The sequence below is a fragment of the Micrasema longulum genome, unplaced genomic scaffold, assembly GCF_059751315.1.
Source record: "Micrasema longulum isolate JH-2025_06_02 unplaced genomic scaffold, ASM5975131v1 h1tg001358l, whole genome shotgun sequence".
Taxonomy (NCBI): domain Eukaryota; kingdom Metazoa; phylum Arthropoda; class Insecta; order Trichoptera; family Brachycentridae; genus Micrasema; species Micrasema longulum.
This window is the reverse complement of record NW_028278544.1, coordinates 212859-231745: the sequence shown is the minus strand read 5'-3', so window position 1 is coordinate 231745 and position 18887 is coordinate 212859. Positions and strand designations below refer to the sequence as shown.

General features: G+C 31.8%; 1 protein-coding gene across 2 annotated transcripts in view; it reads right to left on the bottom strand.

Annotated features, from left to right (window-relative positions):
- Window positions 1-17889, bottom strand: part of LOC148275710 (uncharacterized) — a 62899-nt gene extending 45010 nt beyond the window's left edge. The window contains exons 1-3 of one of the 2 annotated variants that reach the window (XM_088235313.1): window positions 17444-17889; window positions 6257-6721; window positions 498-597 (exon numbers count right to left, since the gene is read on the bottom strand). In XM_088235313.1, coding sequence (XP_088091439.1) covers window positions 498-509 — 12 coding nt within the window. In that variant the 5' untranslated portion in view covers window positions 510-597; window positions 6257-6721; window positions 17444-17889. The remainder of the gene's footprint in view (window positions 1-497; window positions 598-6256; window positions 6722-17443) is intronic. The other variant, XM_088235314.1, reaches the window with a different exon arrangement.
- Between the last annotated feature and the right edge of the window lie 998 nt (window positions 17890-18887).

Below are 18887 nucleotides of genomic sequence, written 5' to 3'. Positions count from 1 at the left end.
ATGCATAGGGCACTGCATTTGTAAACCAAATGGAATGGAATTATTGACGTAATCTTTCCATAATCTAAAGTTTATATTTGAAGCACTAACTTTGTGGTTATTCATTATAATAAAATAAATAAAACAGCTTTGTTTTTAACCACTAATTTTTATTTTTCACCGACCGGTTTCAAAGCAAACAAGCTTCTTCGTCAAGGTTTACGTAACACAAAATCTTGTAAATCCTGTAAATGCCTAGACTTCCATATCCCTTCTGTAAAATGTTCTTCATCCCTGTTGTAATTTGTTAATCTTAATGACTCCAGAGGGGGTGAAATCAAGTCTTTTGTCTACAAGCATTTGGACAAACTCAAAATATTGGAAAAAACATATTTTTTATTTTTGTATTTTCTAAACGGTACCTAAAATTTTGCGTCCTGCTCGGAACTGCCATTGCAATACCTAGCGGGACAGAAAAGGTTAAAATGTTATTTATAAAACAAAATAAAAAAACTTACCATGTAAACCATGAAGTGGAAAGTTAGGAAGACCCTTCCCAAATATTTTGAATCGAAATTGTTCCACGGTACATTTTGCGCGCTGTGAGCGACGACTGAACTAGGAAGAAAAAAAAGAAAATATAAGCAAAAAAAATATATTTATTAATTTTTAATTTTATAAATTTATTGCATAAAAAAGTAAACATATTCAATATCAGGGCCTCGATTACGATGGGAAGATGAAGACGTCATAACTTCACCTTGACGGTATAGTTGAAGATAAATTCCCTCTAGCGATTATAAAGATATACTGCCGACCCCCCACCAAGTTTTGGGTAGGTTCATCGATATGAAACAAGGGGAAGCGTACGTAACGGTACACATATCTACGCTCTAAGATGACATAGCTTCAGTATGACGTCATAGTTGAAGATAAAAGTCTCTCTGACCGACTACATATAGGTAGATATACTACCGATGCCCCACCATCAAGTTTTGATGTAAGTACATCGGTTTGTACCGACAAAAATATGTTCCGCCGAGAAACTTTTTCTTTAATTATGATTTATTTTTAATTGTTTTGAGGTTGGCACTTTTTTTCTTAAAAGCCTATTCAAAAAATGAAAGAGAAATAAATAAATTTTAAAGTCGAATTCAATTCCGACATAACTGTCAGTTTTATAAAACGAACGCCTAGATGCGAAAATAATGTCGCTAGATTTTGTCCTATTAACATATAAGAGTATCTAGGCGTTAGAAAGTTACCACTGTAAAAAAATAATTTGGTTATTATATTTTTTCCATCTGTTTAACTATCTTTCTGAGAGAACGTATGGAGAGTCGGCCTTGTAATCACTCAGTACTACTGCAGTAGATAAATGCAGACGATCGTTAAGCATATCGTTTTGGCAATGGTTAAAAGTCATATAAAAATCATATTTAAGCAAGCTTTTTTTGCTTGAATTGAGATTTATTGGAGTTTACAATCGCTTTGAAGTGGGCACTTTCTATCACAGAAGCCTATTTAAAATATAAATAAGAACTATTTTTAATTTTAATGACGTAAGGAACGCGGACTAATTGTTTGCGGTCATTCATTGGCTTGTTTCGATCATATGATGTCGATATGACAAGTAGGTATGACATAACTTGATGAAATTTATTACATATAGAACGGCTCTTCTTCTTTATTTTATTGGTAATAGTTCCAGGTAACTATTTGTTACTTTTGTTAAAAATTTGTTTTAAACTTCTTTATTAGTGTTTTTTCTTATTTTTTCGTTTCTTTTCTTAATTAAATTATAAGTAAAAAATATTTCTCTTTATCATTTTTTTTACATCATTATATATTTTTATACATAAACATATACTATTTACCTAAATATTAGTTTTCAATAATAATACATAAATATATATATATTTTTTAATGTTATTCAAAATTGTCTTCTTGGTTATTTTTTTGACTGGTTCAAAGTATTTCAAATACCAAATTATCTTTTTTTATCGATAGTTCTATAACTGGTAATATTTTATTCTTTTATATAGTTTATATTAGTTTATTGACATTATAATAATAAATATGTACATCTCCCCCCCCCTCCTTATCTTCTCTTCAAGCATTTTTGTCCTTATCCCGCCCAATTTACAGTAACTTAATGTTCTTAAAATTAATACTTAAAAAATCTTTGATTATTGAGTACATGAAAATAACATTTTTATATGTATAAATTGTATGTATTTATTTGATATGTAATATATATTTTCTTTACTAACTTTGTATACTATGTGGAAATCTGTTATTAGTTCTGAGTTTATACACTATATCTGTATGTTTACTAAAAATATGTATGTAGAACTGTTGATTTCCCTAATAAAATAAAATAAAATAAAAATATTTCTTAGACTTTCTAAATTAATAATATTGTTTTAAATGCTCTGTATTACTTATAATTATGCTTCCATGTATGTATATTTAATTGTATTTGTAACTAATATGTAAAAGGCACTAAGTGCCGTTTATTTCAATAAAATAATAATAAAAAAAATAACGAGGTAAGATACAGATAGTACAGAAGTTAAGTATACCGTCTCGATATATACAGATGAAGATAGCGTTCATAATCGAGGCGCAGGGATAAAACTAGTGCAATAGAAAATGAATACTGAGCGTTCTCATGTTAAGATAGTGAGGGTATTATAAGCAAACTTAGAAATCTCCATTGAAGGAGGTATTGAGATAGTTGCGAAAAATAATATAAAAATATCACGTTTTTTTTTGTACATTTTTAAAGTGAAAAAGGTCTATGAAATACTGTCCTGTAAATATTTTTTTTTGCTAATTATTAGTAGAATTAAAAACATTTTTAAATTTGTAATTTTGAATTCCCGCAGAGACGGTCATTTTATTAGCCACGCCCCTTATACGTCACGATTCATGTTTATTCGTTCCCGGCCATTGAAATTTGTTTAGAACATTATCACGAATCTTGATTTTAAATTTATTTCAACAGAGAGGGAAAATTTTTTGAGAAGGGAATATGGAAGTCTAGGCATTTACAGGGCTTATGACCTGTCATTGGCTGGTTTAAGTGGCCACTTTACACACTGTGTAACATTCACCATTCTGCCTATGTGTAAAGTGGCCACTTAAACCAGCCAATGACAGGTCATAAGCCCTGTAAATGCCTAGACTTCCATATTCCCTTCTCAAAAATTTTTCCCTCTCTGTTGAAATAAATTTAAATATGAACAACTCCCTAGGGAGGAGATCCAGCCAGTCTGCAAGCATTTGGACATAATCAAACATTGACGAATCTTGATGTCGCAACAACCAAGGACAAAAACGTCGCGTCTTTCTTGCAACGTGTTTTTGTTAAATTTATTTTTTACATTTATGTATGAAAACATGTCTCCACAATTTTTTGTAGACAAGCACTGGATTCAACTCCTTAGGGAGCTTTTAATATTTACATGTTACAACAGAGATGAATAACATTTTAGAGAACGTAGATTTCTCAACAAAATATTGTTTATAAATCCACCTGGTCCATGAAGAAGTATAGAAATTGAAAAAATTTCAGGCGTTGCCTAGTATGTAGGTGAAATAATTAAATTCAAGATTACAGCTCTTTAACTTCACAAACATCAATAGATGAAAGAATTGAAGGAATATAGATGTATAAATATGGGCGGCATTTACAGGGCTTACGACCTTCGACTTCGTTGGCTCGATTGAATGGCCACTTTACACGCTGTGTGACATTCACCATTCTGCCTTTGGTGGTGTTTTTACACTAGAATATTTCATAGTCCCAGGACTGGCGCCTGAAAGGTAAGACTAATCATCTTACCTTCATGTAACAAAAATTATTAAGATACGCTGCGATTTGTATACCGATGCAGTGCCCCTATGCAACATTAGGTGCGGAAAGGGAATGATGAACCGTGTCATACAAGATTTCCCACAAATTCGTCTAAGAGATCGCACTTCGCCACGTTCACTCTGCTTTCATTCATTATGTGCCAGTTCCATGTTTCACTTCCGTATATACGTGTTGGGACTAGAATTCCGTTGCGCACTGCTAGTTTAGCTTCGATCGACTATTTTTTATTAACAACAAGCGGACCCGACAGACGTTGTCCTGCCCGAAAGTAAACTTGTCTGCTATAAGCTGTTTGAACAAACATTTTTTTCGTAATTAATTACACACGTTATTTATTTTGGACTTTTAAAAGCTATTTTTAAACTTTAACTTTTAAAAGTTAATTAAGAAAATTCAGAGCGCGATTTATTCTGAGCCCTTTAAAATTATGGCACTCAACCCATGCCCAACGCGAATTGAGTCATTCTTTAATCGTCAGCCGTGTTTCGACGTGACCTTAACATTTAATTCAAAACCAAAAGAAAAGAAAGAACTAAGATAGACCAGATCTTGTCTTGAGGTAGTAATTTTTATTTTTTGTCCTAGTCTTAATTTTATTTCGTTGTATTTTAATTTATTTGTACATGTATTTATTTAGTATAAGAAAATGTGTTTACCATTGTTCGAATGGACTGCATAAGTTTGTCAATAAATAAATAAATAATAATAAAAGAAAAATGACTGTATTGTAAAAGCATACAAAAACTTTTTGGATAAAAGAAAACATACTTTTTATTGATATGTAGGTACCTAAGTACTTGTTTATGATTGAATTCCAAAACTAAACATTTTTAATATTCAAATATTGGATTTAATTACATAGGTAGGTACCTCGGTACTTGTTTGTGGTTAAATTCCAAAATATGATATAATACTTTTTCAAATAAAGAATTCTTTTTGCAAATGTCAAACTCTACGCTACTTACCGGCAGTGGTGCATTCTGTGTCAGAATTCGTTGTTCAAAAATGTTTCGATGTCGCATGTCGGTTTAAATTTGTTAAACATTACAAAAAATCATTAATCCAAAAATATGTTAACATGTAAAATGTGAAAGGAGGGTGAGTGCCGGGAACAGGGTGAACGGTGCACTAAAATCTACTTTGGCAAACAAATGTTTATCGCAGGAGGCTAAACTAGCAGTTCACAACGGAGTTCTAGTTCCAACTCTAATGTATGGGAGCGAAGTATGGAATTGGAAAAATAATGATGAAAGTAGGTTGAATGCTGTCGAAATGCGATCCCTCAGGCGAATGTGTGGTAAAACGATGTATGATAGGTGCACAAATGTCGAGATCCGTGAAGTGTGTAAGGCTGAGACATGCATTATTGACAGAATTAAGAAAGGGGTGCTGCGTTGGTTTGGACATGTAGAGCGAATGGACAGCGAAAGAACGACTAAAAGGATCTACGATGCAAATGTTGATGGATGCAGAAAACGAGGAAGACCGAGAAAGACGTGGCACGATCAAGTCCATCAAATACTTGAAGATGGACATGTCAAAAGTAGGAATAATCGGCGTGCGTGCATAAGAAGATGTATGAATGTAGAGGAAGCGAGGTCTGTATGCCAAGATAGAGTGTTATGGCGTTCTATCCTCTCTGCCTACCCCTACGGGGAAACGGCGTGATGGTTTGTTGTTTTGTTGTTTTGTTGTTGTTGTTGTTGTTGTAAAATGTTCAAATAAAACGCTAAAAAACAAACTTTTTTAATTTACAAAAAAAACAACATTCTCCAAATTTTTTGGAATATGCATTTCAGTCGAATGCAACCCTGGAAAATCGATGAAAACACATACATATATGCTTCTAACTTATTTTCTACTCAATATATTGGAGATGTTATTATTTGTAAACCTCGAGGACGTGAATTAGAAAATTTGCAAAAAACTGCACGTAAATCTGTCAAGTTATTTTCGAGTTTTTGCGAGACACAACACGGCGATTCATTATTATATACAGGATGTTCATTAAACCCTGTCACATCCGAAACCACGATGATCAGTATGAGCAAAAAGACATATTGGCACATCAAATTATTTTTTAGAACGAATAAAATTCAACAAACGCAGAAGTAAGCAATCATTTATTTTTTAAATATTTTTAAATCTTGGTTCTAAATATTATTTTAAATATGCTAATATGTCTTCTTGCTCATACTGATCATTGTGGTTTTGGATATGACAGGATTTAAAGAACACTCTATATATAAATTACTGTGGTTAGCGCGCCGTACTATTTTGTTGCTCAATTAATCAGGCAGTAAATTTCTCGTGGCTCCAAAAGTGAAATGTGAATATTTCTGTTTTATCATTATATTAAATTGTTTGTATATTAAATAAATAAATAATATTTACCTTTTCTGTATTTGTCAAATCCCGAGAAGCACTGAATTTACTCTTGAACCAAGACACAATTTAAAAATACTGGCTCTTATTACACACAACTTAATTACAATTAACACAATCGAATTAATTTAAACTATTTTTAACTTATTAAAAAAATACACCCCTTATAAACTATTACTGGCCAATAAACACGACATTTATGGTTTCAATTCACATCTTATATTGTTGACTGTCTGTGGTCCACCGCGCCGAAGTCTCCCGCGGATTTTATCTAAGCACCTTGAATTTGACAGGCGCTGTCAAAATTCAAAAACTCTCCGACACGTTTTTTAATCTTAACTAAGAAGTATTCTAGAAACATTTTCAAAACGCTTATCACATTTATTTGGACGGAATTTCAATAATGAACTTTCAAAGGGCTTGTTAATATTATTCTATTTTTTATTTTGATGTAATCTTGTTCGCGAACGCCATCTGCAAAAAAACAAATAAAAACAAATTAATACGGTTTTATCATTGACATATAAATACACATATATGCCATTAGCCCTCTAAAATTATGACACTTAACTCATGCCCAAGCGCTCAGCCATGCCCAACGAGTAATTAGTCGTTCTTCGATCGCCAGCCAGGCGCGACGTTTATAATGGAAACCAAAACACCTGCTTTTGCCATGAAAGTGAGTAAAAATTAAACCTTTCGGATAAACATTGTAAAAAAGATTGTGAAACTTTTTATTGGTAAATATTACCACATTCAACAGTGTGAAGGCTGTCTGGAGATCGGATATTTACTCAGTCAAAACCAAATGCCGCCTATACCTACCCATAACACCTCTTCTCCTCCGCGAATGCGAATCGTGGCTCCAACTAGGGAGGGGACAAGGAATGATGATGATTAATAAAGCTTAAAACAATTAATATTCAAATATTATTTTTTTTGTAAACGTCAAACTACGCCTGGCGGCGCAATGGGGAAATATATATATTTTAAACATTTTTAAATTAATAAAGGTCTATGAAATACTGTTATGTAAAAAAAATATATATTATTAGTGGCATAAAAAATACTTTTGATATTATTAGTGGCATAAAAAATACTTTGATATTATTAGTGGCATAAAAAATAATTTTAATATTATTAGTGGCAGAAAACTTACTTTTGATATTATTAGTGGCATAAAAATTACTTTTGATATTATTAGTGGCATAAAAAATAATTTTGATATTATTAGTGGCATAAAAATTACTTTTGATATTATTTGTGGCATAAAAGTTACTTTTGATATTATTAGTGCCAAAAAAAATACGTTTGATATTATTAGTGGCATAAAAAATACTTTTAATATTATTAGTGGCATAAAACTTACTTTTGATATTATTAGTGGCATAAAAATTACTTTTGATATTATTAGTGGCATAAAAATACTTTTGATATTATTAGTGGCATAAAAATTACTTTTGATATTATTAGTGGCATAAAAAATACTTTTGATATCATTAGTGGCAAAAATATACTTTTGAATTTGTAATTTTGAATTCCCGCAAACACGGTAATTCCATTGGCCACGCTCCTAATACGCCACGATTCATGTTTATTTGTTCCTGGTCATTTAAATTTGTTCAGAAAAATATCACGAAACTTGACGTCACAAAAACCAAGGGCCATGAAAACATTTCTCCACAATATCCGTTCTGATTTTGAATATACAATTAATTATTTTAACTAACTAACTAACCATCACGCCATTTCCCCGGAGGGGTAGGCAGAGAGGATAGAACGCCACACCACTCTGTCCTGGCACACTTCCTTTGCTTCCTTCACATTCATACATCTTCTCATGCACGCACGTCGATTATTCTGACTTTTCACATGACCACTTTCAAGAATTTGTTGTACTTGATCATGCCATGTCTTTCTCGGCCTTCCTCGACTTCTACAACCAGACACATTCGCATCATAAATCTTTTTAGCCGTTCTTTCATCATTCATTCGCTCCACATGACCGAACCATCGCAAAAGACCTTTCTTAATTTTGTCGATAATGCTTAACTCAGCCTTGCATTCTGCTCTAATTTCGACATTAGGGCACCTATCATACATTGTTTTTCCGCACATTCGCCTGAGGGATCGCATTTCAACAGCATTCAGTCTACTTTCGTCCCTTTTTTTCCAACTCCATGCTTCGCTTCCATACATTAGGGTTGGTACCAGAACTCCATTATGAACTGCTAATTTAGCCTCTTGCGATAGACACTTATTTGCTACGACAGACTTTAAGGCACCATTAACTCTGTTACCGGCACTAACCCTCCTTTCAATATCCTTGTCCATATTTCCATCTCTAGTAAACATACTACCCAGATATACAAATTCTTCGACCTGTTTCAAACTATCTCCATTTACTACAATCTTACATTCAGTCATAGTTACATTTCTTTCAAAGACCATGACGTTCGACTTTTGCACATTCATTAGCAAATCACTCTCCTTGCACACTTCGTAAACCTTTGTAACCAAGGATTGCAGTTCCTCTTCGCTGTCAGCTAGGAGGACTGCGTCATCGGCGTACAGAAGGCAACTGACAATTAATTATTTTAAATCCATTTAATATATTTTTATCGGTATTATTAGTATGTGAATATCTTCTTAGTTACACAGGTGTGCTGATAGGAACACGTTTTCTAAAAATTATTTCTGTATTCCACAAAATCCGATGAAAATAAATAAATGGGTCGAAATTAAAAAGAATTTAAGGGAAGAATCTGATTGGGTCCACCAAAAACGAATGTTGATTATTAACGTAAAAATACAAACTTTTGTTATGTACCAAAAATAAGAATCCTCCAATTTAAGGTAGCATATTTTTAACCTTAATCTTATCTAAACGAAAATATAAAACTAATTGTTCAAATATGGCGCTTTTATAAGCAATGAAAATACCTAGACTTCCATAATAGAGATCGACATTTTTGACGCTGAATTGTTTAGATTTAAGAAGTGTATGCAAAATGCGTTTTTATATTGATATATTAATTTTGTACATTTAATTTTGATGGATTACATTGCTGGTTTTATTTCGATGCATATTTTGTTTAGTGTTTTTATTAGTATTTTATGAATTGTTTTTATTAGTTTTATAATATTCAATGATTTAAAAAAAAATATTAAATGTATTTTATTCATGTAGATTTTATTATTGATTCGTACAATTTTTGCAATTTTATTAAAATTTTTACAACAATTTAAATTCAATTTATTTTGCTCGTTTTATATAAATATGTATTTAGTTAGTATTACATGTAATTCAGATAGTGTTTTTCTGGGTTATTATGCCGTGTTTGTGGGCTTTGTATTGCCGACGTTTCGGAGCACATTGCAGTGTCCATCTTCAGGGCTGAATGTATGAGTGTAGTTTGTTAGTGTGTTTAATTGTGAGGAATTTGTACCGTGTCGCAGTCGGGCAATGTATGTGGTTAAGTGTGTGGAGTTTGTACCGTGGGCTTTGGAAGCACCGGGTACCATGAGGTTCGTAGTCGTAACCCATCATCCCTGTTTATGTTATTAGGATGCTTGTATATTTCTATGGCTTCCTTTATTAAACGGGCTTGATGATTTTTGGGCTTTCCAAGGACATTTGGCTCAAATGAGAAATTATGCCCTGTTTCTATGTAGTGCTCTGCAAGAGCTGATTTATCCGGGTAGCCCAACTTGCATGCACTCTTGCGCTCTTTTATTCTTGTCATTATGTTTCTGGCAGTCTGCCCTATGTAGACTGTTTCACAGCTTTTGCAATTTAATTTATATACTCCATCTGTTTCAAGTGGGTCCCGATCTTTTACTGATTTTAGTAAGTTTCTTACTTTTGAGGTCGTACCGAACACATACATTGCCCGACTGCGACACGGTACAAATTCCTCACAATTAAACACACTAAAAACTACACTCATACATTCAGCCCTGAAGATGGACACTGCAATGTGCTCCGAAACGTCGGCAATACAAAGCCCACAAACACGGCATAATAACCCAGAAAAACACTATCTGTATTCTGAAGGCCGTGAAAACCTACGAACCTTGTTTACATGTAATTGATGAAAAATAAGTAGTGTCTATTTTTTAAATTGTTTAAATATTTATGTGCATTATGTATTATTTTTTCATTGTTTGTAAACCAAATAAATAAATAAATTCCCTTTTCGAAAATATTTTCCCTCTCTGTCGCCACAAATTTAAATCTAAATAACTCCCTAGGGAGGAAATCCAGCATGTCTGCAAACATTTGAACACACTCAAAACATTGTTGTGGCGTTCATTTAAGGTGGTTCTAAACGAAAATATGAAAATAATTATTCATAGATGGCGTTTTTATCATGTTTTATTGAAAAATGTCACTTTTACGTTTATTTTCAACGGATATTTTACAAAACTTGGTTTGCGGAAACTTTACACTATATTGATTGTAACAAATACCATAACAATATAAATGCGGTCCTTTTCACAAAATGGTGTACAAAACAAAAAATTGCTTATTTTATTTTTTGTTTTGTACACCATTTTGTGAAAAGGGCCTGAATTATATTTCTATGGTATTTGTTACGATCAATATAGTGTAAATTTTCCGCAAACCAAGTTTTGCAAAATTTCCATGGAAAATAAACGAAAAAAATATCAAAGCGCCATCTATGAATAATTAGATTAATATTTTATTTAGAATCACCTTAATGACTCTGCCCAGCAATGTCGTACGTATGAAACTAGGTATAAAAAAAAATACCGATGAGGAGAAAAATAGAATCTCAAACTCATTGTACAAGGGATTGGAGTTGTACAATGAGTTACCTGTAGAAATAAAGGAGGAAGGATTGAAATATTTAAAATTAAAATGAAAAAACACGTTCTTTTGAACTTTCGATAAAAAATTGTAATGTTTACACAATATTATTTTTGGTATGTGTATATATATTTACATATTTATACACACACAATTCTGGGTTTTATCCCAAGGGGGAGTAGGTATAACCTCAATATCAAATACATAGATGGCGCTCCAAACGCGCTAGCGAAAGCTTTCCTTGTTTCATGACATATATACAAAAACCAAAAATGTCACCGATATGGATATTCGCTAATAAGCGGAATGGGGAATGTTGTAGAATTCTACATAAAAGTGGCCACTTGAACCCAACCTATGACAGGTCATAAGCCCCGTAAACGCTCGAATATCCATAATCTTGAAACAAAAATTCTACCCATCTCTGTAGTGATATAAATAATAATTGTAATGTTATTATTAAAAGTTTATATTAGTTTTTTAAGATGTTATGAACTAACTTAATAAAGCATAAATACATCAATAAAATCGAAATACGGTAATTACTTAATTAAAATATTTGACCACAAAGTTAATGCTTTGAACATAGATAAATATATGCATTAAATTGATTATATACAAGAGAAATCTGAGTAATTCACATTAGAAATGTGCACTGGGCTATGTGCAACTCGTATGCGAGTGCTTTCACCGACCACTATAACTACATTCTGGGAAAATAGAACGAGATAAAATGTAGGTACGCGATTTTGCTCAAAAACATGCTGTAAATTTGATCAGAGTAAGTGCGTAACACTGTCCGTTTCTATAAAGACCCAATCGCTGACAGAACTGAAGGGTATGATTGGAAAAAAAAACACTGGCATATATATATATAAGTGATAGAAGGGAAGTTTCAGATTTAGCGCTGCTTTTCAAGCTATTAAATAATTTATCATTTATCATTTATTTGTTCATATATATGTACATTACAAAATAAAATATCTTAATTCATACATATAGAAATAATTAGGTAAAATTAGGTATATATAAAAAAAACACATTAGTATACATAATATCCAAAGAATAATATGTTAAAAAAGTAAGAGAATCTTGTAACGAAAAACTCCCTCAGAGACGTGAAAAATGTCAATGTCCAAAGTGATATTGTTCAACATAGAGATAGCCCTTCCAACAGGCATAACCATTGGCAGGTTGATCCTGTATATATTGGAATGTGAAACAGTCTATGTTGACGCTGTCTAAGGTAATTTTTAGGAACATAAAAGCTAATGCTCCGCATAATTTCAGGGTTGTCAATAATACCGCGCAACAATTGAAAGAAGTGCGTTGTTAAATACACATTCCTTCTAGTCTTCAAACTGCTGTCACCAAGCATACCCTGGAGGAACTTGGTGGGATAAAGCCATGGATAATATCCGCACTCCCTCGTGTAGAGAAACCGAAGAAATTTCTTCTGAACCCTCTCCTCCATAAGAGAGTACTTCAACTCATGCGGTCCCCAAATCATCGAGCCACTCTCGAGTCTACTTCGCACCAACGTTTTACCATTCTTTCTACATGACCAAACCATTTCGGAGACCCTTTGTTAATCTTATCAACTATATCAACAATATTTTGAGTTTGTCCAAATTTTTGTAGACTTAGTGTAGTTAGTGAGTAATTTAATTAATGAACTTTGAATTTAAAATATAAAACCAATTTTATTTTACATAAAACTGATATTTTTATTTCATGATATTTGAGGTTTTAAAGATAATGTCGGTCAAATGTCCACCACTGCGTTGGTTATTCAGAGATTCAATTTTCATTAGATGAGCAAAGAAGAGTAAAACAATTTACTACCCTAGCAACACTAACGAAATGTCCATTTTGTTTTCTTTGGCAATCTGACAGATGGAAAAATAATTCAATTTTTGAGTAATGCATTTGCTAATTACACATGCATTTGCTAATTACACATGACATGTGATCTCAGCAGTATTTCTACACTTTAAAACCACACAACACGGCATAGTTGAATTCAAATCGGGAGTTTCGTACTGAGCGACGTCTACAAAGAAACTAATGGGTCAGAACGTAAAACTACTCTTTAGGGAGTAGTTTAGTCGGCTTCTGTATGATGCGCGTATGCGGTTTCTGGACTATTCTTAATTCTATGCACGCGTCCCATAGAGTAAAATGATTTGGCGGCTCTTAATTCTATGTTTTAAACATGGCAAATATTATATTTGTCTTATTTCCTTCTCTTAAATGTTCTTCATCTCTGTTGTAATATGTTGATATTAACAGCTCCCGTGGAGTTGAATCCAGTCCTTGTCTACAAAAATTTGGACAAACTCAAAATATTGTTGATAAATCCACCTGGTCCATGAAGAAGTATAGAAATTGAAAATGTAACATTTTCAGGCGTTGCCTAGTATGTAGGTGAAATAATTCAATTAGATAATTCTCACCCGCATAATTAAAGGTTTCAGTGCTTTTCTTCACAAACATCAACAGATGAAAGAGTTGAAGAAATATAGATGTTTAAATATGGGCTCATGTAGAGAAACCGAAGAAATGTCTTCTGAACCCTCTCCACCATAAGAGAGTACTTCAACTCACGCGGTCCCCAAATCGTCGAGCCACTCCCGAGTCTACTTCGCACCAACGAGTTATAAAGAATTGTCAGTACTCGTGTACTACCAAATCCTAGCAGTACGCAAGACGAATCCTAACATCTTCAATGAACTACTACAAACTGTTTCGATCTGATCATGCAATGTCAGGGAACTCACAAAAGTGATGCCTAGATCTTTAACCTTCGCAATCCGCATAAGATTCTAGTCATTCATTCTATAGCGGAAGAATAGCGTTTTGTAGGCCCTGATGTTCTTACAGTCCCGAAATTTTAAATTATGTCAATTTTTATGTGAGACAGCGTGGGACGAAACAAAATCCTTCTTTTGCCGTTGATTTTATATAAGTAGTTCAAACTATGCTAAATACTCACCTATTCCACGGTTCCACATGTTAGCAAACAAACATGGAAACTTAGATTTATTTCATTTATCTTTATACCAATTAAAATCATTACTTTTTAATCACTTCTTTTCTAAATTTGAAGTAAAGGTTAGAAGTGATTTAGAATTCAATTCAACAATTTGGTCACCTTATTACAATGTTCATATTTTAAAGTTAGAAAGAGTACAACGTAAATTCCTTAGATTCATCAATTACAAACTTAATATACCCGCTGAAAATATTGATTATGATAATTTATTATCTACACTAAATATGTCAGCTCTATGTAAAAGAAGAATTATAAATGACTTATTAAATTTATATAAAATAGCAAATGGCGTATTGGACGTCCCGGAATTAACTAGTGTTATCAGCTTGAAAGTACCTCTTCGAAATACTCGGCAGCTAACGTTATTTTTTGAATCTCCTGGCAGTCACAATTATTATTACAATTCACCAATACCTAGACTACACCGGCTAGGTAACGAGTATGGTGAAGTTGATATGTTTGGTCGGTCTTTATATAAATATAGGTTAAGTATTCAAAAGGTTATAAATTAATTTATGTAAAATTTCTTAATATTTTTCTTTATTTACTATTTCTTTTTCTCATGTATCTCTTTAATAATGAATAAACTTATATGTATGTATATGTATGCGTGTATGTTTTCATATGTAAATTTTTTAAATATTTTTCTATGTACCATATACCTATGTTGGTACATTTCCTGATTTTTACTTATTATTGTATCTTTTAGCTTTTCTTATGTTATCTTTAATTTTAACCAAATTTACACACTCATGTTTCACTGCTGCACTTAAATGTAATTTCTAAAATATGTAAAAGCCCATTGGGCGTGTAAATCAATAAATAAATCAAATAAATTATAAAACTTGTTTAACTGTTTATGCTATGATATATCGCCTCTGTTACTTCAATACTTTTTATATTAAAACCCTTTATTTATTGTTAATTTGCTGCATACCTATGTTTTAATTTTTTATTTAATTTTTCTTTATTATTTCCTTATTTTCTGCTGATTTTATTTCATGTATCCACATTTTCTATACTGTGTACAGGTGTTTTGTTTCATGATAATTGTTTTTCAACATTATTTTATACTTTGTAAAAGGCGTAAGCCGTCGAAATAAACGAATAAATAAGTTAGTGTATTGTGTAAATTTTTAATTTATTAATCTTTTTCACATTTTTAAAATGTATTTTTTACACTTTTTATCTTTTATACATTAGACATTATTTGAGACAAAAGTCATAACTCCGTGGGACTTAAAGTCCTGTGTTGAGTTCGGACAGGCAATTTTGACACAGAAACATGAGTATAAAATATGATATAGGATCAGGGCCCCGATTACAATGGGAGGTTAACAGAGTTATCTTCGACTTTCTATAAAGAAAAACCGATATTTGTGTAATAATATGAGAATATTTGCATGGACATTCAAAGTATCTACGTCGGTAACCTATAATGGAACAAGTTAAGGAGAAACAAATGTATGCATATTCTGCTTTTCATACAGAAAACTTAATTTTAATTTGCAGATAAAATTAAAGATAAAATAGCATATTACAACAGAGATGAAGAGCATTTAAGAAAAGGTAATATAGAAGTCTAGGCATCTACAGGGCTTATGACCTGTCAATGGCTGGTTTAAGTGGCCACTTTACACACTGTGTAACATTCTCCATTCTGCCTATATTTGAACATCTATATTCCTTCAATTCTTTCATCTGTTGATGTTTGTGAAGTTAAAGAGCTGAAACCTTTATTTATGCGGGTGAGATTCATCTAGTTGAATTATTTCACCTACATACTAGGCAACGCCTGAAAATGTTATTTTTTCAATTTCTATAATTCTTCATGGACCAGGTAATTTATCTATTTATAAAAAAAATTATCTATATATTTGAAAGTAAATTAAATAAAGTTATTTTTATCTTAAGGATCATTATCGAATTTTTTTCTTCGGGTTAACTAATGAGTTGATATGATGCTATTTTAATGAGTTTGAATATTTTATTTTATTTTTAGTGTCCCATCCTTCGTGAGTGTGGTTTTGTAAATAATGATTTCTGAAAAACAAAGGGCAAAAAGTCATTAGTAAAATTGTATTACAATGGGTAAAGTAATGGAGAATGCACGTGTATTATTCTGTTCATAAAGTAATTTTGCCAATCATTCAATAGAAAATAAACATTTTTTTGAATTAAACAATAATGTAAAAATAATTCATATTGCACCATAAACTTGACAAGTTAGAAATTCTCGAAATTAATAGATTAAAAAATAAACCCGACGTAGAATTACTTAATAAACAGATAACACACGTGCATTCTCCATTACTATACCCATTGTAATATAATTTTACTAATGACTTCTTACCCTTTGTTTTTCAGAAATCATTATTTACAAAACCACACTCACGAAGGATGGGACACTAAAAATAAAATAAAATACTTAAACTCATTAAAATAGCATTATATCAACTCATTAGTTAACCCGAAGAAAAAAATTCGATAATGACCCTTAGAAAAAAATAACTTTATTTAATTTACTTTCATATAACTTTGAATTATCTATCCTTACCTCTGTTTTGTATAAATACATTTAACTCTTTAATAAAGATACCAGTCTCGAAGATGTCGCTAAAGCGATGAAACCGGTCACTGGATATTCCAAATTTGTGGATTAAAGTATCACTTGTCTTTTATTTATATAATAAATAACAATTAAAGTAATTAAAAAATAAGCATTCACGTAAATATGGTACACAAGAGTACCCATACAAGAGTACCCATACAAGAGTAAACATAGAAAGCACTATAATCTAAAAAATGTATACGTTCATCATCTTTGAAATGATTAAATAGAGTTGATTTATATAAGCTATACTTTAAGTGAAAAATATCAGCAACGTCGGAATAGTTATTGTATATGCTTATAGTTCCGTATTGCTTTCTTAAACAAGTTCCACATCTTTGTTGACGTATGTCAATTATATGCATAAATAAATATAAATTGATAAAAATAAATTGTTTTTAGACAAATCATACGTTTGTGTTATTAATTGTTATAATTATGAACAAAAACAGTGTATAATGGAGGCGGACCTAAATAATTGATTCAAATTAAATATTTTGTATACAAAGGACAACCACACCTAAAATTAACAACTCGTGATTTCAAAGTACAAACTTTGATACATTGTATTAAATTATGTAGCGATTTGTGCGATAGATCGTCATAAATAAAGCTAATGGCTTCGATTTAAAATTCGAAAAAACCAGTCCGAATGACACGACACATTCTATTAAGAAAAACAAACTTCGAACATACCTTACACACGCAAGCGTTGCACTTATCACAATGACACAATAAAAACTATTCAACAGCACCGACTGAGCACTTGAAATGCGTTATTTAACGCACGCGGTAAAAACGGGCGGGGTAAATCACAAAACAGCGAATTATTCGATCGCGCTGGAGAAATGTTTACAACTTTAAATGAAAGTTTTTGAGAATGTCGCGAGCGGACAGCTGTCAGTCGAGAGCGTAGTGACAGGCTGGCTTTATCTATGGTCGAATGTTTATAGGCTGTTGCGTGCGGCGCTCGCCAGCCAGATTCCAAGCGGATTCCAATAAGACAAAATATTTTAAATATTAAAAAACAGACTTTTCGATGACGATTGTATATCTTTTTATTTTACAAATGATTATATATCGCACTCCCAAAAGTACACTGTCGTTAGTATAAATTTGGTTTTCATGACCTTTTTTTAAATGTAGAAAAAAAAATATTAGCTTTTTTGTGATTTACGCAATAAGTTAATAATTTATCATCATTATCATTCCCTTTCCGCACCTAATGGCGCATTGGGCACTGCATCGGTACACTAACCGCAGCGTATATTCATCATTTTTCTTACATGAAGCTAAGATTTTAATATTTATGAGCACACACTATTTATATATGTGTTTAATTTTTTTCTTATATTTAAAATATATTCAAGTAAATTACTATTCTTTAATTTTAAATTGTATTATTTTACTATATTTTATTACTTAAAAAAAAAAAAAAAACTTCTTTAAACTATTTTTTATGTTTATTATTTTATACGTATACATTATTATGTCTGTACTCTTTTTATTTGATTATTAATTAAAACTAATGTCTGAGCACCCGACAACAAACTATTATTGAATAGTTTATCGGGACAAAATATATTTTAACACATTTTTTTCTTAATAATGTATTAATATTGTAATAATGTGTATATTTTATTAAATAAAGAATCCATGAAACAAAAAAAAAGAGGATCAGTCTCACGTTTCGGGTGCCAGTCCGGGGACTATGAAACATCCTAGTGTAAAACGCATTTTTATATTTTAAAAAATATTTCATATCAACCATGTCAAGAATCGAAAACGATACCTTTTGCATCGTAAGCAAACGTGCTGACCAGTAAAGCACGATGCCGATTCAAGTGAGCCACTATATTTCTATCTTGATAGAAAATGGGAATCAAGTTGTGTTCAAAGTGAAGTTTGAATCTGGGACGTCTGATCCGCGACACTAGCTATGGGACCACAACCCGGTTTTATGATTTTAAATGCAGTTTAACCACTTTTTTTCTTAGAACACTCAAGTATTATTTTAAAAATTTGACATAGCATTTTTATTATTTTTTATATTTTGAATTTGGGAGTAGCACGAACTCAGGGTTCCCGGCTTGGTGGGGGCCTTGAAATTCTAAAAGGTCTTCTTTCTTAAAGCTCTAGT